This window comes from Topomyia yanbarensis, chromosome 2 (genome assembly GCF_030247195.1).
Source record: "Topomyia yanbarensis strain Yona2022 chromosome 2, ASM3024719v1, whole genome shotgun sequence".
In the NCBI taxonomy this organism is placed as follows: Eukaryota; Metazoa; Arthropoda; class Insecta; order Diptera; family Culicidae; genus Topomyia; species Topomyia yanbarensis.
This window is the reverse complement of record NC_080671.1, coordinates 332,775,538-332,799,320: the sequence shown is the minus strand read 5'-3', so window position 1 is coordinate 332,799,320 and position 23,783 is coordinate 332,775,538. Positions and strand designations below refer to the sequence as shown.

Below are 23,783 nucleotides of genomic sequence, written 5' to 3'. Positions count from 1 at the left end.
TTTCCATTGAACTGGTTTAACCTTTGAGATTTCTTGCAATGATATTGTCCTTTGCTAATTTGAGCGATTCTCTGAGTCCTGCCACTATCCCATGTAGTATGTGTTATCATAAACATCGCGAAGCATCAAGTTCTAAATGTTCTCAATCGATATAATACCCGAAGAAAGCGATAAGAGTTATAAGAAATGTATCATCACACTGTTAGGTGGATTAAAAGCGTGGATTAAACTGTCATGACTTCATTACAAATTTCCAACAGTTTCGTAATAACCGCTACAGCACCAATGCCTGTTAGGGACGATCCATAAATGACGTAGCATTTTCTGAGTGATTTTTAAAACCCCCTGCCCCATCGTAGCATTTCGTCACAAACCTCTAAATACCGCCCTGGTTATTACGTAGCTTGACGGTAATTCTCCCCCCCCCCCCTTGTTATGGATTTTTTTTTAATATCAAAAACGATGTTAGTTATTCTTCTTTAAAAAGCTACGTAGCATGACATGATCCCCTACCCCCCTGTCGTCACACATCATAATAAAATACAAAACTCCCCCCTCCCCCATATAATGCTACGTCATTTATGGATGATCCCTTGATGGGACTCACCGTCCTTCCATCAACCATATCTTTCCAGTTCTCTATTTTTAGCTTACACATAAAAACTCATAAAACTATTATCAGGAAATAACTTGAACCACAAATTCGTGTATTCATTTTGTTATGCGGTATCAAAATAAGAATGTTTTTGTATCTCAGAATCTTAATCATAATCTAGCGAAAAAACGAAAATAAATTATGTTTCTTTAAGCATTGGAAGTGGATCATAGAATAAAATTGATATTGATTCTTAACATTTTGTTTTAGTAACATTGACATTAAAAAATTAAAAAAAAGTTGCATGTATGTTAAATCGAGGTAAAAATTACGTTAAATCGAAATATGTTAAATCGAGTGTATGTTAAATCGTGAGTATGTTAAATCAAGGTAAATCGTTAGCGGCCGGGCCTGAAAGACCCGCGTGCCTTTTTGAGGGTTAAAAATGGTAAACTTACTTAGTATGTTGATTTTATTAATGATATTCTTATTAGTCATTTTTACGTTTCAGATAGGTCAAGAATCCTCGGAATAGAAGTGGGACGTTTTCAACTTAATCAAAGATTAGCTCGTCAAAACAAAGAAAATATTTGTAAAAATTGAAATGAATTCATCAAAATTGGTTTTTGTATGGAAAGATCCGTGTTAAGAATATTATTTTCATCACAACATGCACAGTTGATGTCGGGATGCACAGCGGGCCTGTTAGGCCCCCTTTGCCGTTTTGTGATTTCCGTAATCTCTTACTTTTCCAATGAATTTTAACGTCAGTTAAAGGAATTTCCATGCCTAAGCTTTTACTGCACGCATAATGCTTTGTAACTTATACAGGTATACCTCGATTTAACATACATTTTCCGATTCAGTCGTGTACGTTAAATCGAATTTAATGTAAAATCGAAACACAAAAGAAATATTTGTTTTCGAGTAGAATTATTTTTTTATTGATCACACGAAATAATTACGAGGATATTACTGATTGTATCCACCTAACAGTGACATAGAAACCACATATTCACAATAAAACAATTAGATTGCTCTTCTGAACATAAGCAACATATTTATCTTAACCTTGCCAAGTATTCGCCAATTCTAACAAATATTCATTTCATAAAGTTCGTCGCAAAATTTTCTCAGAATTCAGGATAACTTATAAGAATAGTGTTATTAGCAGTGCAGTATTAGTTAATTTATTTTCACGATATTTTTCTAACATCAACAATGTTGGATTAACCATTGTGTGCATGAAGAGCACAATGCCTAACTTTAGTAAGTAAGAAAATTTGTGTTTCTATTTTGTCTCATCTTTATCTTGGTAGACCAACCTGTCCGTCATATAATTGCAGAATTCAAATAGAGAACACTACTTGAGTTCACAAGTAAACGACTAGTCACGAAGTTTTGTAAGCACAGGAGTTCTACTTGCAGAAAAAAAACAATCAAATCGAGCCATTGTAGCGCAATAGTTCTCCTTAAGGAAAAAGTTTTTTAAAAAATTGTTTAAATCTTATGTACGACGAGGAGGTGAAATTCACTAGAATGTTGATGTCACTATTATCGATCTCCAAAGTAGCCGCGTAGCATGTGATGTCTAAAGCCAAGAATTGATCCACTGGTTTCCTGGTTGCTCCCACGTTGTAACAGGCGACAAAGGCGGAAATCTTCTTTTCATTTTTTTGGATCTATCTCCTTTTTTATTTATTTGATCTTTCACCTAGATTTCTATTTAAACGTGAACATTTATTATGGTACTCCTGGGAGCCAAGTATCCAGAGTCTTCGATCATCTTAAATCGTACGCAAATGCCAGTACAGTTTATTCGAATCCCAATCTCTACTAACGACCATTCTCTACCCGTTGCAGTTGCTGAGAGTAATATATACAGATATACAGAATACGCAGTAATATACAAAGAATATAATCACAATCAGTGTCGGACTAACATTGCTTTGTGTGCTTCCTCTGTTTACATTAAGTAATGACCGGCACCGGTATTGATAAATAAACACCGTGAGCTTACCAGGAGTCGTACATTGAAGAAAGACTTGTGTGTTCCATCATTATCTCATATTGCATTTTTTTGCAAGAGGAGTCGATCCATAACGAAGTTTTTTTTGAAAAATGTCCACATGTACTGAGAAATTCACCTGTTCAATACAGCCTGAGAAAAGATATTATCTTTAGCAGTAATCGAGCTTATGTTCTTTCAAGCTCTAGTTGGGTGCGTTAACATCGAGGAACTGTCATGACTTCATTACAAATTTCCAACAGTTTCGTAATAACCGCTACAGCACCAATGCCTGTTAGGGACGATCCATAAATGACGTAGCATTTTCTGAGTGATTTTAAAACCCCCAGCCCCATCGTAGCATTTCGTCACAAACCTCTAAATTATTACGTAGCTTGTCGGCAATTCTCCCCCCCCTTGTCACGGCGATTTTTTTTTTAAATATCAAAAACGATGTTAATTATTCCCCTTTTAAAACAGCTACGTAGCATGACATGACCCCCTACCCCCCTGTCGTCACACATCATAATAAAATACAAAACTCCCCCCTCCCCCATATAATGCTACGTCATTTATGGATGATCCCTTAGTGGGACTCACCGTCCGCCAATATCTCGTCACCGTCCTATACCTTCCATCAACCATATCTTTCCAGTTCTCTATTTTTAGCTTACACATAAAAACTCATAAAACTATTATCAGGAAATAACTTGAACCACAAATTCGTGTATTCATTTTGTTATGCGGTATCAAAATAAGAATGTTTTTGTATCTCAGAATCTTAATCATAATCTAGCGAAAAAACGAAAATAAATTATGTTTCTTTAAGCATTGGAAGTGGATCATAGAATAAAATTGATATTGATTCTTAACATTTTGTTTTAGTAACATTGACATTAAAAAAATTTAAAAAAAAGTTGCATGTATGTTAAATCGAGGTAAAAATTACGTTAAATCGAAATATGTTAAATCGAGGGTATGTTAAATCAAGGTAAATCGTTAGCGGCCGGGCCTGAAAGACCCGCGTGCCTTTTTGAGGGTTAAAAATGGCAAACTTACTTAGTATGTTGATTTTATTAATGATACTCTTATTAATCATTTTTACGTTTCAGATAGGTCAAGAATCCTCGGAATAGAAGTGGGGCGTTTTGTCCCGTTGGTGCGTATTATACCCCCTTACCCATTGAACGAATGAATGGGCCACGTCTGAAAAGATAATGTTTTGGCAGCAACCTGTGAAAAGTTTGCTTAGCCGCACGGTGCATACTGCACACAGAAAAGAAGGCCAAACTGAAACAATGTTTTATGTTTGTTTTGTTCGGAGGAAGAAATGATTCGATTTCAAAATCATGCGTATACGTCCATGATTGCTATATAGCTATATTGCTATAGTATATATTTTGACATTTTTCTGCACAACGGAATATAAGGCATTGCAATTCAACCAGATTTGGAGGAGAAGGCATGATAATTGCATTGATGCAGTGAGAATAGCTGCACAGAATAAAAAAGGGAAATTTCTGCTAGTATTTAGATGTTTAAGAAATTCTACACTGATACTTTATTCTGAGATAGATTATGAATAATATAGCTTCATTCAAATGTTTCCCTAATAAGGCCCAAATAATCTCATTACATGTAGGTCAATCGAATGGGTATGAAACAAATTGGAAAATGCTCCCACATCATCAAATTTCGGGTTCCAAGATCACACTTAAAACCAAATATGAATTTAAATAAAAAATAATGTTAAATGAAAAGGAAACACATTGAAAATGGATAAGTGGAACGGTTAGAATAAAGATAGCGAAAAATACTTTCTCCGTAAGTTCCTATATGTCTAGAATATAGTTAGTCTAAACGGCACGTTCTCCATGTTATTCGGTGATTTGTGTGCTCCTGAGTGTAATACAGTAATTTCTCACGTCGGTTGTAAACATTAGAGGAGGCAATGACATTCAAATATCACGAGGCCAAACGTAGTGATTCGTGTCAATAGTCTGATGTGAATATTATGATTTTTTTGTGCAGACACACGCCTGAACCGTCATCAACCTCGAGTAGTCTAACAATGCAGTAAAGCGAGGTGCGCGCAACATTTAGGCGTCTTGAACGGTTTACCGTTCTTTCTGAAAACACGACGCCTGCTGGGGTAGCACCAACCACAGCTCAATAGTTGCTCGCTCACCCCTAGACGGTGATTTCCCAGCCGATCAGGCGTCGCGTCGTGAGCTCAGTTGACCGCGCATTGGTCAGCCGCATAAAGTTACCCATGTATCGAGAAGTCAACATCAGTTGCTTCTTCACAGGCACCGAAAGTGCGCGCAAATTTAAACACTGCGCGAGAAATCGGAAAGAACTGAAAGAACGTGCAACTTGGTGGATCCGAGGCTAAGCTTTAAGCGTTTTGATCAATTTCGAGCGCATTGTGAAACGTGGTTTGTTGAAATGAAAATTAAAATGAGCAGCTAGAAAATTGTGCAAATAACCAACTGCAATCATTGATATGTTGTTACATTACAACTTTTCGAATGTCAATATCAAGTGTGTCGAAAATTTAGCGTATTCATCATGGTATTATAGTTCAACATCAGTTATCACAGTTTAACAAGTGGCAAGTAGTGTGCAGACAAGTGAGAGAATCAGCAAACAAAATCAAGTGCCGTGTTAACGTTGACAAACGAAACGTGAAAAGCCGGACTGTTCAAAGTGTGCTTATCTCTTATCTTTACGTTAGTCATTGGGTGATACTCGTGATCTTGTCTACAACGAATTGAGCTATAGATAACTCTGCGATAAGTTCTTGGTTGCGGTGCGTGTGCATGCATGTCGAGTTCACTGTCACACAAGTCCTACAGGTAAGCAATGTTTAGCATTCAGGTAGATGCGTACTTGATCTAGAGCAAGAAAATCACTCAGCATCTTGAATATTGCTGCATGTTTACAAGGTGCTGCTGGCAACAGTTTTGGTTAACAGCGAAAAATAACCTAAATTTTGATCGCAGTGACCCGTCTTCTACAAAATAAAGCTGCAAAAAAAAAATTTGGTACAATTTCGACGTTTTGAAATATTTATGGTTAACATGATCATGAAGTAGAATGAACAATTGAACTATTATGATTTGATTTGGAGCAACAGAAAATCCAAAAGCAGTTTCTACTACTGCGAATTGATTTTTATCGAAATAAGTTTTTGTGTTCCTTGACGCCAACAGTGTTTATAAATATTTGTCATGGATTCCTGTACATCATAGAAAAAACATATTGGACATTAGAGCTTAAAGACCCATTATATTATTTAAATAGCGGCGGGATGGGTCTTACTATATGCAAAAGTTATTTTTTGTTAGTACGAGCAGAGCATCACTTTTTCCAACAGTTGTAGACAGTTCAAGAAAGCGTGCTGAAGATAATCTTCTTTTCATTATTTGAGCTTGAGCTTGTGCGACCACCCCTGGCTGCTACTCCGTTATCGAGCTGGACTAGCTGAAGTTGAACAGAGAATAAGTAGAAAACTCATAGACCGGGGACCAAGGCTTTACTTCCCTTCCGAAGGAAGACGTGACCACAGATTTTTTCACCTCAGAAAAATCTCAACGACCTCAGCTGGAATTGAACCCGGGCAACTAGAATGAATGGTGGTCACACTTACCACTCAACCACCGGCGCCGTCTATAATCTTGTTTTCATAGTTTGTATCAGAAACCTAAAATAAGGTTTAGGGTGTTTCTTGGAATTTGAATTTACCGTTTTTTTTGTTGCTTAAATATGATTGCATAACTTTCGGAGTACTTTAGGGCGTAGATTTATTAAATGTATGATTTCCAGTTTTAATTAATTACATGGAGAATAATTGTTGTGAAATAGTAAAATTCAACAAGCAGTGGTGGAAAACTTTAGAATCTCTACAATGTTGGAGATCAAGTCATTTCAAACGCTGGTTTCATTTTTCCTCTAAAACAGACCTACCTATGGCTAGATATTCTATTATATTAGACTCAGTTTTTCATACAATTTGTGTAGTTTTATATTTTGATAAAGTGGCTCTCGAAAAACCTTGATTTTTTAAGCTAACCTTATACTTCAGGTCAGCAAGCTTTTAATGGGACAAGAAAAGAACGGGACATCACGCTGGACTAGGAGTTTGCTCAGAAACATAAATAGTGTTTTCGTTTTTTTGGAGCTAGCGACAGCCCGGTGCAAGTTTATTCCTGTCACTAAATTAGTGTCGGATTCTGATGGAAGGAACTCGAAACGCCTCCCCAAGAACTAATTTAGTTATGGGCTTTGTGATATTTACGCGCAAATGTGGTTTAAAACAGTTTTCTCCTTAGTGGAGAAAAAATAGTTTTTAGCTAAATTTTCTCTACTCAAATATACTGCCTATGATCGTAAATCAGTCTCATAAGGATTGGAAATCCCATAGAAAATAGTACAGTGATTCTCAACCTCACCGAACGCGGACCCCTACGGGGCTGTGAAGTCGTTGCTGGGGGTCCGCGAAGAAGAATATATTTTCCGAGTGCAGATTGAAATTCCTAGTCTTGTTTCTTAACAAACTGAAAATAACATGCAAAATCGATATTTATCCGTGAAGGTCCGCAGCAACCCGGGGTGATTTCTAAGGGGTTCGTGGTACGGAAAAGGTTGAGAACAGCTGTCATTGTACATTAACTCAATATTTATAAATTGTAACATAATTATGACTTGGAATCACACTGATGACTATAACACAAACAAGGGATCCTATCAACACGAAGTTATTTCGCCCAAATTGTGATAATCTATATTCTCGAATTCAAAATATTTGCTATTGGTTCATAACATGGCCATCAGTTATCTAGATTTGCGAAACCAAACATTCTACTACGCTCGCCGTCGCTCGCGCTATGCAGTAATTCGTCCAAGCATACAACGCACTTAATTTTCCGAATTAACTTTGTTTGGACTACAACTACTATTTGTTTTGTGAAAAAAGTGTTGCTCGCGAGTATGACCGTATGGCATACACCAAGCAAGATGAAAACTAGCTCGTATGTGTTAAAGAAAACTATTCCCAAGCTTGGGCAACGAACCTAAGGCATTTACGGTGTTTTATTCGTATTTAGTCCTGCTTTAATTTTAACTCCAATTTGATGAAAAGTGATGATCGTATTCTTAACCAAGCTTGATTATAATGCAGAATCCAGAGAAGTTATTAATAGATACACTGATAATATCTTAAAAGCGTCTTTAGCAAGTGTTACCTCATTCCATAGTGGTCCAGAATGCAAATTTAGCAAGAATTTTGAGATTTTACTAAAACTAAATCACTTAGCCTTATTATGCCTTTGGAAACGTTTTGGTAGTTTGTGAGCCCCTTCTTTTTGTTAAAACAACAGCTAGGGTAGTTCTAATTCTACCAAGATCAAAACTTTAACTTTTTAATCATTCTGGATACAGCCGCACAACTGATGTTGTACAACAACAAGTTCTAAAAAGTTTACTGAAGACGTACTTTTCATTTTACAACAAATTTAAAATCTAAGCTTAGGGTGTTTTTTGTGTTTCCTAGAAAAACTGTTTTATTCAAATAACTCTTCCGTTATTAATTCAAAACTAAAGTAGTCTTCAAATAACTTGTTTTAAGACGAATAATTTATTTCATTGTACCTCATATTTAACTATGGTCGTAATCGTTGAAAAGTTATGAGCACTTTTTCGCCAAAAATGGAGTTCTTTGGAATATCAATACCACTTATTCGGGGACACAAACGATAATTCTATTTTAACTACATACTAGGTCATAATTCGAGATAAAATTGCAGTTCGGCGAGTGCGATATTTTCTAAAATTTCACAAAATTGATTTCAAAAAATCCATTTTTGATATTATAAGTACTTTTATCTTTTGAATAATAGAAGATAGAATTTTGATGTATTAGAAGAAAATTTTCCCCTTCACAAACTCTGAAAACTATTTACAGGATATGTTAGCAAAAATTAAAAACTGAAATTTTTTAAAAATTTGGTTTTTCATGAATTGACTTTTGGTAGTATGTTTAATGGACTTTCACGGTGGGCAATATAAAAATATAGCTTCGTTTTCATACTAAAGTTTTGCCTTTTAAAAGATTTTTTCAATCATTTTAAATAGTGGGTAGGGTATTTGTAAATTTATTAAAATCAGAAAATTAACTTTTAATGGTTCGAGATAGTTTCATAGTCTACCAGAAACAAAAAAATCGAAAACTTAGCCAAAGACACTGGAGCACTATCTCTTGTATTTTTCATTTTACAAGAAATTTACCGAAAAAAATTAGGGAGTTTTTTTTTTTTAAATGGTTTTATTTATATAATTTTTGCAGATTTGATTTTTCATTAATGACTTTAAAAATACTTTTTACTGGATTCAGGAACTCATCAACTTTTAGACTTGGTAATAATAAATCGGGTTACTTCATTCGGTTCCGGGCATCTTCCAGTGCTGGGACACTATTTGTGAATTTCAATGGACAATTGGCAATGTGGGTATCAAAATTCTTGGCATTACTTCAGTAGGGGAGACTGAGGAGACTTGATCCCCGGGGAGACTTGATCCCCTCATTGTAACTCAAAGGCGGATATACATTAATCGAATATACTAGAAAGTTGCGCAGCTTTATCTAAACATAAGTTTCTTTAACACAAAAAAATAAATTGGACATGTGTTACCGAATTTTTACCGATTTAAGGAAAAAAATCTTAGAAGAACTGAAGAAGATTTATTTTCTAAATTTTCAAACTTTTATACAATTGATAAAGTCACCCGCTACATACTATACTTTTGCATACAAAATTACAGGAGAATGTCAATTATATGAATACGTTATGATTGAGCTGATTTTACTAAAGTTTGCTGAAATAGATGCTATGGGTTCACTTGATCCCTTCAAATTCGTGGAGATTTGATCCCCTTCGCCATGCTTCATACACACCACTGAAAATAACCAAATCCACACCAGAACAATTGAAATCATTGTTGCCATAAAATAACAAAAAAATACTGTCAAAAATGAACGCTTCGTCGTACAGAAACTTAACTGTAATTGTTTACTACAGTATACGTAGCAACCATGCATCCCACATTTGACGTTCCTCAACCATAATAACGACAGCTTTCAAATAATTGTACAGAGATTTGGGGAATTCGTAAAAAAAAACCTTGTGAGAGATGCGTAATATGTAGTATCAAAAATAGTAATATGTAACCACAACAATTTAATCAATACCACAATACATTTATAACATTGAATGGGGTTAGGTACCTATTTTTGTCCTATTAGGGAGGGTAGCACATTATTTCATTTTTAATTTTATTATTTCAACTTCTTTGCTTTGTTATTAGGAGCCATTTTTTATTTCGATTATAGAGGTTTTAGCCTTAAGGTCATTCGGCTCTTATTAAGAGCCAATATAATAACAAACTTGTCTTGAGAATGGTGAAAATCTTCTGTTTGAGCGCAGCAAAAACTCTAATCGTGTACCCTAATTATCGCAACAGCATTTGAGCCAATGCGTTGAGCAAAGATGGCAGACGCTACTCTAACCAAAGGCTTCAGATGGGTAGGATGATAATAGAAAAAGGGTAAAAATAGACTTATTACCCTACATGCTCTTTTAAACACGTTTTCAAAAAATAATCAAGTGTCCCCAAATTAGGGATCGAGTCTCCACTAATCAAAGAATTTTCTAGTTTTTTGTTGTTTTCCAAAAATGCTCATAGCTCATGTCCAGTGTAATATTTCCATGTAATTTTTTTTATGATTATCAGTCAACCCTAGAAACAATATAAAACTACAAAAAATACAAAGTTTTTGTACCATTCCACGGAGTAGGATTGAAAAATAAAAAAGGGGATCAAGTCTCCTCAGTCTCCCCTAGGCTGTATCTCGTACTTTTGGAACCATTAGGTGATTTGACCCCGGAACAGACATTACGGAGCAGGTTTCCGTGGGGCCGTGAGTGGCCATTCCGAGGTCAAATTGCCATATGATCCTGTAAAAATAAATAACAGACTTCCGAGACAATTTTACAAAATCAAAAAGTGGACGAGCTCCTGAATCAAAAGCTTTTAAAAGTGTCCAAATCGATTGAAGAAAGCCAAAGTTATAAGCTATTCAATTTGTGGGTGCCCGGGTACCCTCGTCGACCTGTTAAAGGTATTTTTTTTGTTGGACACATAACGGTTAAGCACCTTAAAATAATCTTCAAGTTGTCCAAAGGGTAGTGTGTTGTTCTACAAAAAGTTCAATTTAAAATCTTGCCAAAATTAGAACCACTCTAGCATCTATTTAAATGAAAAAAAGGACCTTGCAAAGCACAACAATTTTCCTAAACATATTGTAAGGTTAAGTTATTTAGTTTTAGCAAAATGTTAAAATTCCTGCTAAATTTACATTCAGGACCACTATGCATTCGAAGCTACGGGTAAAAATTTTGAAAACAGCTCAGTTCCTCCCATTTTCTTGAGATACTGATTTCACTCGGTACATTAAACTCTTTCAATAGTACATTTTCTCAAAATGGCTGCAAAATGATTGTATCATATCATCATTCTTGAATTTAATGCTCAAAATTCTACTACGTAAGGTTCAACAGTTTCAAAAAGCGGCCATCTTTGAAAACGAAAAAAAAAAAATTCGCGAACCTTTACACAATCTGCTTGAAAATCATTCAATATATTCGGGGTATCTTAGAATACTATCGAATGATTTTAACTAGAATTTTTCAAACGTTATTCAAAAACTCTGCTGTTTTCGTTTCAAAGATGGTCGCTTTTCGAGGCTTTTTAAGTTGAACCTTAATTATCTGCTGTGTGTTGATGATTAGGTCTTTGTCTCCTGTATCTGTCAAATCTTGTTCGATAGATTCATCATGCTTTTGAAGAGTATGACAATTTTAATACAGACGCAGTTTCAAGGGTTCACCAGACTTTGTTTTAACTGCATTTGATTTGTTACAAATTATAGCATAGCTGAGGTAGACTGTCCGTAGTTGCATTTCGTGATTGACCGAATGAGTCAAAATGCACAATAAACCCAAAAATGATGCTTGGGACGAGCAAATTGTTCAAATCGTTGCATGTTTTACTGATCCAACATTTTCATATAATGGTCAATAAAGATGTCGGCCACGTCAGTTGCTGTTCTACCGGGGAAGGAAAGGAATGTTAGTTCGACACTCGCTGTTGATAGAGACCAAGACTATCTCTGCATCGAGTGTTGTTTCTAATTTGCACTTCGAACAGTTCCAGATCAGTTCCAGATTTTTTTTAGTTGTCGTTAAGCTTGAGTACTTCACGTTCAATAGCGAGAAAATGCCTTTAATTTTTTTTTCATTTATTTTTTACAGAAGGAAAACTAGCAAAGGAATAGAATGAAATAGTGTCGAAACAATTAATCGAGGGCAATAAACAAACCGTGGCTATAACAGACAACTCGATTTTATTTGTGATAATATTTTATCAAACTGGACGATTACCAAATTTGACCTGGAAGAATCCAGTTTAAACTGGAATATTAGCATGGCTGCTTTTGCTTCAAGATAAATCGGGACAAATTCCATGTCGTTGTACCGACTATTAAACTTCGCAGCCAACGCTGTACCTATCGTGTGGCACTAGAGCACTCTAGTTAGAGTGTTGCCATGAGGAAGAAGAAGACACATGAAGTATCCAAACGAGCATGAAATTTGACGTATTTCTATTGTGTATATGTCAAATTTCATGCTCATTTGGATACGCCATGCGTCTTCTTCTTCCTAATGGCCACACTCTAACTAGAGTGCTCTATGTGACACCATTACCGATCGATCGTCATCGAAGCTAACAATACTCAATGTAGTATATACAGGTATGGATGGCACTTTGGTATTTGTGAAATGAATTTTACATGAGTGGTGTGAGTATTCACAAAATAAATCGACTTGCTTTCGTCATACCGTTCGTTCCGCTCTCATTGAATCGTGTCAACGCTATGACGTCAACCCGTTGTGCTTCTGTATTGTTTACATATTTTTGGTTGCCAACACTAGCAAACCGTGTATTCTGCCACACCTATATATACCACATTGAACAATACTGCCTGTCTATGTGCACTAATACAGCACCAGGATCTGATTCGATACTTAAAGTACTCTTCAGGCCTGTTTACGTTTAGTACAGCTTTGGTTGTTACAACTTGCTAGCAAACACAACCTTTTCAAGGCGAAAGCTAAAACTCGAATGTGATTTCTATCGCCCATTTTTACATGTATTTACCGAAGCCAACATTCAATTTAACCGCCTCCCTCATTCATTCACTTAAAATCTGATTGATGTTTCACACAGAATAGAATGCTCTCTGTTCTGAAGAAATTTATTTACCAAAAAAAAGCATTCATTTGTTATATGCGGACAAGTTGAAGGCAGAAGGTGGCATCGTGTAAATTGTAGAGCACTATTGAACTGCGTTACTATGCCTAGTACATTTTCGCACGATAATCTCACTCAGGACTAGCACACAAAGAAAAAACCAGTTTGCTACTGAAGTAGAACTTGAACCGAAAATAACTGAATGAATGCGTTGCACCGACGAAATAAGACGAGAAATCCAACTTAAACATACCCTTTCGCGTGGTGGGTTTTCGTTCCTCTTTCATGTACGCGATGGGATGTCAATATTTCTGATCTCTGATCGTTATGATGCTAGCAAATAGAATGAGTTAAAATCTATTTAAAATAAAAATCAAACAGATACTACTTTAAACTTCCCAAATGAGTCACTGAGTCGGTCAAGTGTCGCTTTTTTGTGGGTGAATCGGACACGATTCACTCTCTAAACTGAATCAATTTGTCCATCTCTAATAGGTGCACCCCATTTTTGAGGATATTATTTGCTCATCGAACTTTTTGGCAGATTATTAAGGGTTTAATTTAACGATTTCTTCCGAAATTTGACGAGCCTACTCCCTTTCATTCGTTTGTTAGGATAGCTTACGTGAAAAGGGTGTCCTGAATTAATAGACACACTTTGGGGGTTTATATAAATATATTGTAAATCAACAAAGTTTTGGAATTATTATCATGTTCTCTAATCAATATAGCAATATTTTATTAATCAAAGTATCCATGATAGGTTATTATGAATATACTTATGATATTTTTAATTGCATTTTTTTAAATCAATGAACTTATGATACTTTGCTTCAATGTGCATTTTTTTCAGATTGCGGTGAACATGATAGCTTGCGAATCGCTCAATTGAAAATGATGGAATGAAAACAAACATTATTTCATTTGTTATTAGTCAGTAATTTAGTGTTTCAGGGTTTAGCAAAAAATTTTTCAAGAATGCTAACGATTTTTCCTACAAAAAATCAAATCTTGAGAGTTTTTTAATTTGTTTTCGGGCATTAGGATTAGTAACCTAAGAAATACATTTGTTTAATCACTAGCTATTGAGAATATACACAATGATGGGAACTTTTATATCGTTTGGTTCAACGGTGTTCGTAATATGCTGCTCTACGATCTGTCAACAGTTTTCAGTTTTTTCATACAAAATGCATTGATTGAAGAACTTAGATATATTAGTAAGCATTAGTAATAATTCGATTGTCGGTCTATTTTGAAGGCCATTTTCTTTTGCTTTGCCATTGATTTGATTTTACTTTTATTCTCACACTGATGTCCCACGCAGTATGTGTTATCAAAAACATCACGAAACATCATACATTCTAAATGTTCTCAATCGATATAATATATGAATAAGAGTTATAAGAAAGGGGTCACACTGTTAGGTAGATCAATAGCGTTTTTATGATCAAGATCTCAAAATTTTGAAACAGTCAACTTGGGAGGTTTAATATCATCGAAGAAAATTTGCTTTGAAGGAATTTTAGTTATTCATCCTCTTAGAAGTAATTAAAATATAAGAGACTTGGTGTCTTCAACAAAGTTTTTGGTACAGTAATTCGAAACAACTTTCTGGAGGCCATGAAAGCATGCAGCATTTCGAGATATAAAACGAAAAAAACTATTTTTTCTTAAGTTTAGTTGAATATAAATTATTTAATGTAATCTTTAGAGACTCCAACCACAAACAAACGAACCTAGACGTAATACTGTGCAATGAGGAAATTCCGGCAAGTTTCTAAGTTGTTGAGAAATAATTTTCCATGATTACTTTTAGGAGAATTAGTCACCAAAACTGCTTTATTAGAAGATGCGCAGTATTATGTTGTAAAACTTCTTCGAAGATATCAAACATCCAAAGTTGACGGTTTCAAAATTATGTAATTACCGTAAACAAACAGTTTTTGAACAGTGATTCAACTTTTCTTCACTTTAGAATACGTCAATTCGACACTCAAATGTACACCATAAATAGTTAATTACTTGCCTTGTTTTCTATTTTATTTAATTTTCAATACAACTTGGTGAATACATTTTTACATTTGGTAATACATGAAATCTTCAAATGCTCATACATTAAGTTTGGCAGAATGAACAAAGTTAATCGGCATACCGAAAAAATATATAGCCCCTACACTTACATCAAAATTTTGTTTTCTCGTGCATGTTGTCGGCTGACAAAGGCTTCAAACCGGAACAATTCGGCAGCTAATTCGTTTGCATCTTTTTTGATTTCGTTGCGCGCCATCACTTATTGCTTAATTATGGAATAAGTTATTGTTATTGTTCTGACCAATGTATATATCAAGATTTCTTAACCGGTCTTTGTCAGGTTTGTTGTTTTAATCTGTTGGCTTCACCGGTTTGCTTACCTGGGGGAGTACCTAATTAAAACGGATTATCCAAATTGAAATGAAAGATTATGTTATAAGGTTAATTTTTGTAACACCAATTCAAATAGATTCTTCGGTAAGTGCTTCAGGCGTATCTAGTAGGCTAGTAGGCAATAAGCAGATAAAAACCAAGGTCTTTTGCATGCTTAGTGTGTTAAATATACATCAGCAAGCACCATCAACTTGTTTGTCAGTAGATTGTATAGGGTCTCGAGCTCTGAGCTTGTGTCTTCGTTCACATCGCTACACCGGCAAGATAAAGTTCAAATACTGTTCAAGGCTCGTGAAATCGTAGATTCAAAACACTAACGAATAATATTATGAGATGCTATGGTTTAGGTCAATTTCATTTCAATTATCAACGAATGTCGACACGATTTAAAGCCTCGTACCATTTGAATTCCAGCGTGTCACCGGCTCTATGCTTTTATTATAAACTACTTTATATCTTTTTTCTAGGTAGATTGAAAAAAACTCGTTAACGAGTAAATATTTGACAAGAGTCAACAGATAACCTACCTATTGACATCATTATTGGGATTATTGTTTATGATTCGCGTAGTGGAAAAACAAACGTTTGTTTTGACAAATACAGTTCCTTCCATTTATTTAGTTGTTTTTTACCGGATTGACGAAATGGCATTAGCAGACTAAAGCAAAAAAAACTTTTGATGATTAATTGAATTGATCATTACCGTGGCTCAAATGTGTACCATGCCATTCTACAAACAGATAGTGTCAGTTAATGAATTATCAAGCGTGAGAGGTTCAAAATGTAAAGGTGTTCACGAAATCGAAGCACGCATCTGACATCACATTGATTAGTGATAATGATTTCAACTCAGTTTATCAAACGAAAAAGACAGAATAATGAAAATTGATCCAGTTTTCTACGTCTTTCTTATTCCAGGCATAGCGACACCGGTGGATCAAGGAATTCCCCGGTATTATACCCAAACAGGTCGTTCTTGTCGTTATACAATGTGAACCAAATGATAGAAACCACAAATCCCAGAGGGTATAGGTACGTGCGAGAATCAACCAACCAGCTCATTTTGACATCTGTCTCAGTGGCAGCAGAAGCAGTAGCAATAGTGCCATCATTTACAAGAAATTTACTAGGTAGTGCCTGTAATTATTCAATGACCATACACAAACACGAGATGACGACCCGCAACGACCGGCGCCAGTACCTTCAAATGCATCAGCGGCAAAAAGGTTGGAGTCTGCTGTTAACTGTTGTCAGTTTGACCTCGTTGGCCGTGGCAGTTGGCGGTCAAATCGTCAATTCAGGTGAGTGTGTTTCAATTTAACGACTCTAGTTGGTTCCACTCAATAGCCAAGGTGGTAACAGTTGTGATGGCAACGTTTATTGTTGTCGATAAGCGTCTAATAGGTTAGTACATATCTGCCCTCACTCGAACCAGAGGATTGAGTGGCGGGAGATACTTTGATTGAACCTTTGTATGGCTTGGTGGTTAGGTAATACTTTATAATCAGAATCTACCGGAGCTAGCACTTCAGGGATTTGCTTCATCACTATAATGTGGATGTGTCACATTTCTTGGCATGTAAGCATCAACTGAAGAATTCATGGAAGTATACATAGGAGGGAAATTTTATTTTTTTGGATTTGCGAATTATCCAATGCATGCTATATTGTGTACCTTCAATAAGTAGCATCTCCAATCGATTATTTATTACGTTTAATTTCCCATTAAGCTATACTTAATCAATTTTGTTGTAAATGAAAGATATGAAACTGACATAGTATAGCAATTGGGTCATTAAATGGCATGAGAGGATGGGTGTGTGAGGGCGGTGGATAACTCCCAACCAAACCATGTGACATGTGGTGGGTAACCCCTCTTCGAACACACCACGATTTTTAGAGTGATTGCATATTCTTTCTATACGAGATTGGTAAAAATTGATTATAATTTAGACCAGCGGTTCTCAATTTTGTTCATACCACGGACCCCTTAGAAATCAGTCTTGGTTGCTGTGGATAAGCATCAATTTTGTATGCTATCAATATGTTATTTTCAGTTTGTTAGGAAACAAGACTTGAAGTTTCAATATGCGCTTGGAAAAAACATTTTTCATCGCGGACCCCCAGAAACAACATCACAGCCTCTAGTGTTCCTTGGACCCTAGGTTGAGAATCACTGATTAAAACAAATAAAATTACACGAACACAAAAAGAGAGAAAGAGAGCAACAAAAATAGAAAAAATGTAATGGGGCAAATGTGGTATATCCGTTCGCCAAAGGTAGGCAAGCGAGGTCGCCGATCCAGCAAAACGAACAAGTACAATAGCAAACGCAACCGTAACAGCGGCGAGAGAAGCCCAGGGAAGCCATACCGAGCACGATCGGCGACAGACCAATAGGACGCCAAGGAAAGCTAGCGCACGCCGTAAACAAGTGTTACCCAAGAAGACCAGCAGTGATGAAGCTGAGGCAATAAATCGAAGAGCTCTACGAATTCTTGAAAAGCATGGGCAACGTGCACGGACAGATAAGGGTCTAATCCGTTACAGCCGCCGAATGCGAACAGATAGCGTCACTGGAGAGAGCTGAAAACTCCTAAAAGGCACTGAAGACCACGGAGGTAGCCAAAACAGAAGCCTATGAGACGTCGAAGGGTGACTGGTATTCCCGTCCCTTAAAAGAGGAGGATGAACCGAAGAATCCCACGAAGTTCGGTGAAGGACAGCGTAAGAGACGACAAATGGAAGGTAGATGGCGAACCGTAAAAACCGTCGAAGAGAGGTGGAAAAAATAGAAAGAAAAGGATGAAAAGAAGGTAAAGAAGGTAAAGAGGAAAGAATACCTTCGACTACACCAGGATTGGTATAAGTGAGACGCTCTAGTTGTCAAAGCAAATGACGGCGTGACGTACACTGCGATCCGCAAAAGAGTAAGAGAGGATCCCAAGCTAAAGGAGCTGGAGGAGAACGTAGTAAGAACCAGGCGCACTCCGAAAAGTGAGATGCTGTTCGAGCTGAAGAAGGATCCATTAACCAAGAACTTGACCTATCGGGAACTCGGGGCAGAAGCAGTGGAAGGAGAAGCGAACGTGAGAGCGTTAATTCAGGAAGCAGTGGTCGAGTGCATGAATCTGGACGAGATCACAACGGAAGACTAAGTGGGGAGCGCACTAATAGAGTAATATAATCTGGAAAAAGAACAGATACCAATCATGTTGAGGAAGTGTTTCAGGTATCTGGGTTTCGGTCATCAAGCAAACTGTAAAGACTCGGACAGATTTTATATGTGCTGAAAATGTGGTGAGAAGGGATATATTGCTAGAGACTGCATAAAGCAACCGAACCTACACAAAGGAGGGCGGAAAGGACCACATAACCGGAGGCATCTTATCCCCAGAGTACAAAAAGGCGAAGGCAGGTCAATGGTGATGGACATAAACCAGCTTATTCTCAATCATTGCGACATTGCACAGCAACTGTTGTGGCAGTCAATAACAGAAGCGAAGTGCGACGTTGCAATTATTGCAGAGCCGTATCGTGTATCTCCCGATAACTGCAACTGGGTGGTGGATAGTGCAAGGATGGTGGTGATCCAAGTGATGGGCGGTTCCCCTGTCCAAGAGGTGGTGGATAGCACACAAGAAGGCATTGTGATCACCAGGATAAACGTTCGTATGTAGCTGTTAAGCTCCCCCACAGTGGATACCAGAGCAGTATAATCGGATGCTGGATCTACTAACCGACTCGTTGGGAGCACGATCGCCGGTTCTTATAGGAGCAGATTTTAACGTTTGGGCCGTGGAGTGATGTAGCAGACTGGCCAAGGCAAGATATTTTAGATTGTTGGAAGCGGTGGCGAAGGTGGATGTAATGCTGTGCATTGAAGGTTCCGGGCGAGAATCCATCATCGTAATGGCTTGGGAAATGGAGTCAAGAAACTGCCGGCGTCCGGTGTATCAGAGGAATGAAAGGCTCAGCATCGTGCCTACTGCCTGTGAAAAGCCAGAAGACGTGTTCAGAGAGTAAGATCTGAAGCTGTCAGAGAAGAGTGTAAGGTAACATTCCGGGCGGCTAAGGCCGCTTTTAAACGTGCTTGGTAAGTCCACCTGTTGCAAGGAGCTGTACAAAGAAGTAGACGCTAGCTGGCGCAATGCTTACTGTGTCGTGTTGGCCAAGATCAAGGCCCAACGACACCAGCTGAAGGCATTGGCAAGGATCATGCCGAATAACGGAGGACTAAGAGGCAGCACGAGACGTCTCCTCCTCAATACTGAGTTATGGCGTATCGGTCTGGAGTGCTGCGCTGAGCTCAAAGCGGAACCGGACGAAGTTGACAAGAACGTTTTGACTAATGGCTGTTCGTGTCGCGAGTGCGTACAGAACGATATCATCGGATTTTTATCTACATCACTCTGGATGAGGACGTGGAATGCTACCAGCGAGGAAATGCACACAATGTAAGGAGACTGGTCCGAGCGGACTTGCTGGTTTAGTGGCCGCAAGAGTGGGACAAGGCGGAGAAAGGAAGGTGGTCCCACTGACTCATCCCAAATGGGCTGTGCAAGAAATACCGGAACACGTTGTCTTCGAACGCCCTAGGTTCGAAGAAGTCCGAAGGGATATGCCTGGTGTGTCAGTGGACAATATCGTTGAAGAGATGTGTCTCGACGAGCATATCTGGGACGATCTCAACAGAGTGGTTACGAGTATACTCTCCGAGCTGCAGAGAAAGTGGCGAAGGGACCAACAAAGTAGCGCCATTGACTAGAACGCCGTCGTGAAACCACAAATGGGTTTCGGGAGAAATTCTACCGCCGAGGAACTCTCCGACGGCGTGGACTAGGGCCACCACCGGGGACCAGTTGAGTAGTACGCGAAGAAGCACTTTGTTCGGGTCGTCGGGTGAATCGGACGTCAGGTTTCACCAGAAAAGCTGGACCGATCTCGACACCCTACCGGGCAGCTCGTGAGTAGGCCAGATACATCGCCGAGGACTCGGTATGAGTATACCGTGTCGAATAGCTAGCAGCGAGCCGGTGGGGCACTAGTGAACCGGAAGCTACGCTCCAAATCACTGGATGGACCTCAGCACCTACTGGCCGTTGAGTAGGCTAGGTCCACCGGAGACTAGATCGAGTAGATCGAGAGGAAGCAGGGAGCTAAATGGCTCACGGAAACGAACATCGGTATCGGGAGCAATCTACCGCCGGAGATTCACGGTAGGGTAGATTCACCGCCGTGGATTATCCGACATAATCGTGACGCAAATGGGAGGTAATTGGCGAAACAAACACCGGTACCGAGAGAAATTCCGCTACCGGGGAACTCTCAGTCGGAGCAGGATAGTATCCGAGTCGATCTCGATAAAGCTGGGAGCTAAATGGCTCAAGGAATTGGGTATCGGTGTCGGGAGAAATTCCTCCGTCGGGGAACTATCGGTCGAAGTTGGGTGAGTTCACCGTCGGGGACTATCCGAATAGATCTTCAAAAGGCCAGGAGCTGAAAGATTCGAATCAGCACCTAAACGGCTCACGGGGACGAGAGCTAAACGGCGAGGTAACAGATGTAGACAAGAAGCAAGAGAAGAGTCGAGAGTTAAATCAAAGCTCAAAGGTCGAGCCATTTCATGAACCAAGTGAGGCTCCGAGATAAGGCAGAAGAAAGTGGTGCGACGAAAGTACAACGCCCCCACCTCCCCCATCCGAAATAATACCTTGACGTAGTTCCGTGGGGAAGAAGGCCGTAAAGAGTAAGGAACTTGGTAAGGAATGTTTTAGTGGTTAGGCACGAACGTAAGTCGTTAGTCCCACACAATGCCCATGCACTACAGGCCAGGCGTTTGAAGCTTTTTAAACCTTACTATAAAAAACCTGTTTGAATCCACCTAGTGTTGCGATTGTGCCTTTCTCATTAATGAAAACTATTATTCATTAGATTTTGTTCATTAAAATTGGTTCCGGCTTTACAGGTTGGTTATAAAGTTACACTGGAACTTCCCAGGGTTCGCAGTACCGACCCTTTTTGGAGAGAACCGGTACCACGGTACTGAAGCCCTTAGTACCGGTATTACCGGTAAAGTACCGGTACTCGAATATTTTTTAAAAAAATCGAAAAAAGCTTCAAAGTTAAAAATAATGCTCAAACTGATGACCTTATTCTCAGATGATTGATTTGTGCTGATCAAAAAAACATGTTTATTGTTTTTAATTTATTCGGAATGGCACGAGTCATTTCAGCAGAAAATATTTTTCGTATGCGGCACCTTCTTTTATTTCGAAATCTAGGTCACTTTGAAATCAATAACTGCTAAGCGATGCGACTTTTGTCGACTTCAACAGATGGTAAATGTAAGAAACACTATTAACAACAGTAAATCAAAGCGACAATGGCAGTAAATCCGGGCAGGTTTCTCTCTTGATTTTCTATAAATTGGTTTCGACCTGCATACCAAGGCTCCTTGCTTTCCTGTAAACTATGGAGTTTTGCTGAATTTTTCGATCACTAACAATTACAAATGGAGTAGTTCACCAAGTCTAAAATTGTTAGCTACTAAATCGCTGTTCGTTCTTTTATAAATAAAGGTTTAAGAGCAAACTAAAGACATGACTCAGACTATAGTCTTATTACGCGCCACCCAGTGAATAATGGAAACCAATCAGAATGTCGCTAATAAAAAAATTCATAGCATAGCAAATTCAAATTCTTACGCTACATGTGAATATTTTGAAATTTAGTACAAGATCTTTCAAATTTAATTTCGACAAAATAAAGAAGGACTTTAAACATACCGTTCAGTACAACGGGAGCTAGTAATGTTAAACTTAAAGAAGGTAATTAATATAATTAAAAGTCATCTTGCAGACCGATATTTTGAAACAGGGGCGACCCAAGAGAGTCCACATATTTTTCATAAATAAATTGTATGGTACCGAAAATACCGGTACTGGGTTTTGTTCAGTACCGGTATTACGGTACCAAAAATGGGTCGGTATTCCCGGGATTTTCGGTACCGGTATTACCGGTACCACAACTCTAGAACTTCCCACATAAACCGTTAAAATCGTAATACTTTAGAGATTAAGAACTATTGGAATTGTCACCAAATTACTACGATTCGCACGTCTAGATCACTGATTGCTAATCAAACATTCTTTGAATATCTTTTCCACTATCGTAAATTTCGGAAGTCCCGGATTTCGGGCATATTTCACAATTAAAGTCACATCGGTCTCAAATGGAGAGAATAATATGCAGTTGAGTACTTCGTCGCCCCTCCCCTCTTTCCCATACACCTCCCTCCTTCCTTACCACCCCCTTTGGACCACCCTTCCACCTCCATTCCCTTCATCCACATCCACATAACGAAATAACATCTTAGGATTTCTGATGCATACTCTCTTTACCATTCTGCATACTCTCTTTACCATTCTCACTCTGCTATTCCCCCTTCCCCAACCCCTTTTAAAAACATTCCACCAGCCTTTCAAAATATGATCACATTAATATAACATTGAGCTGATGCTCATTAAGCTTATTAAATGTCTTTTTTCGTTTGTTGACTTTCGTGGTAGTCGTGGAATACGTTCTAAGTGTAATAAGAATGTGATAGACATTTTCACAATTGTATTGAACATAAGCAGCTAATGAATCATAGCTTGGATAAATGAGAAAGGCACAATCACTCAACTAGGTGGATTATAACAGGTTTTTATTCTTTAAACCGAATAACGGTATTTCTGAGCATTTAGGATACTCTACTTCTCTAGGATATGAAACACTGCTGTGTATGGTGCTTAATTGGTATTGGGTTAGGTTGCTTGAGCATACTTTGTATTAGGTATAATCAATCATCTTAGTTAGTTAACACCTAATAATAAAAGCAAACGTCGACCCAGTTTACTAGCGTAGGTATTCAAATTATGAATGACTACACCCATACTAAAGGGAATCATGAGAACTGCTTCCGGAACAATGCAACTCTGGAATCTGCTTGTACGCAATAGATCTTTAAAACGGTTCAGCTGATAGGCTTCGCTGAAGGCCGATCAACGTACACGTACGTATTGAGCACACACATGTTAAGTTACAGCTGCCAAAGCCCACCTCGGGCGGAATGAGCAGAACTAAATTGCATAATATCTACATACAACCGTGATACGTTCCGATGGGTGATGAAGGGTGAGAAATGAACGGTTTATGTGCGCCTACACGATGACTATCGCGTGTGAAATCGGTCAGTTCAAAGCACGTGAATATTTTATTAGCGATAATCGGTCAGTCGAGGTAATCCTGTTTGTCATATTTAATGGACTACATTCCTATGAGAATCTCAATTCTATCACACTGTTCTATCTGTTTGCATGATTGGCCACATTGTAATTA

At 38.0% G+C, this 23,783-nt stretch overlaps 1 protein-coding gene across 1 annotated transcript in view; it reads left to right on the top strand.

The window, feature by feature from the left end:
• The first annotated feature begins 4,917 nt into the window (after window positions 1–4,917).
• The window catches only part of LOC131683944 (uncharacterized), a 42,747-nt gene continuing 23,881 nt past the window's right edge, over window positions 4,918–23,783 (top strand). The window contains exons 1-2 of the mRNA XM_058966360.1: window positions 4,918–5,461; window positions 16,320–16,702. Coding sequence (XP_058822343.1) covers window positions 5,430–5,461; window positions 16,320–16,702 — 415 coding nt within the window. The 5' untranslated portion in view covers window positions 4,918–5,429. The remainder of the gene's footprint in view (window positions 5,462–16,319; window positions 16,703–23,783) is intronic.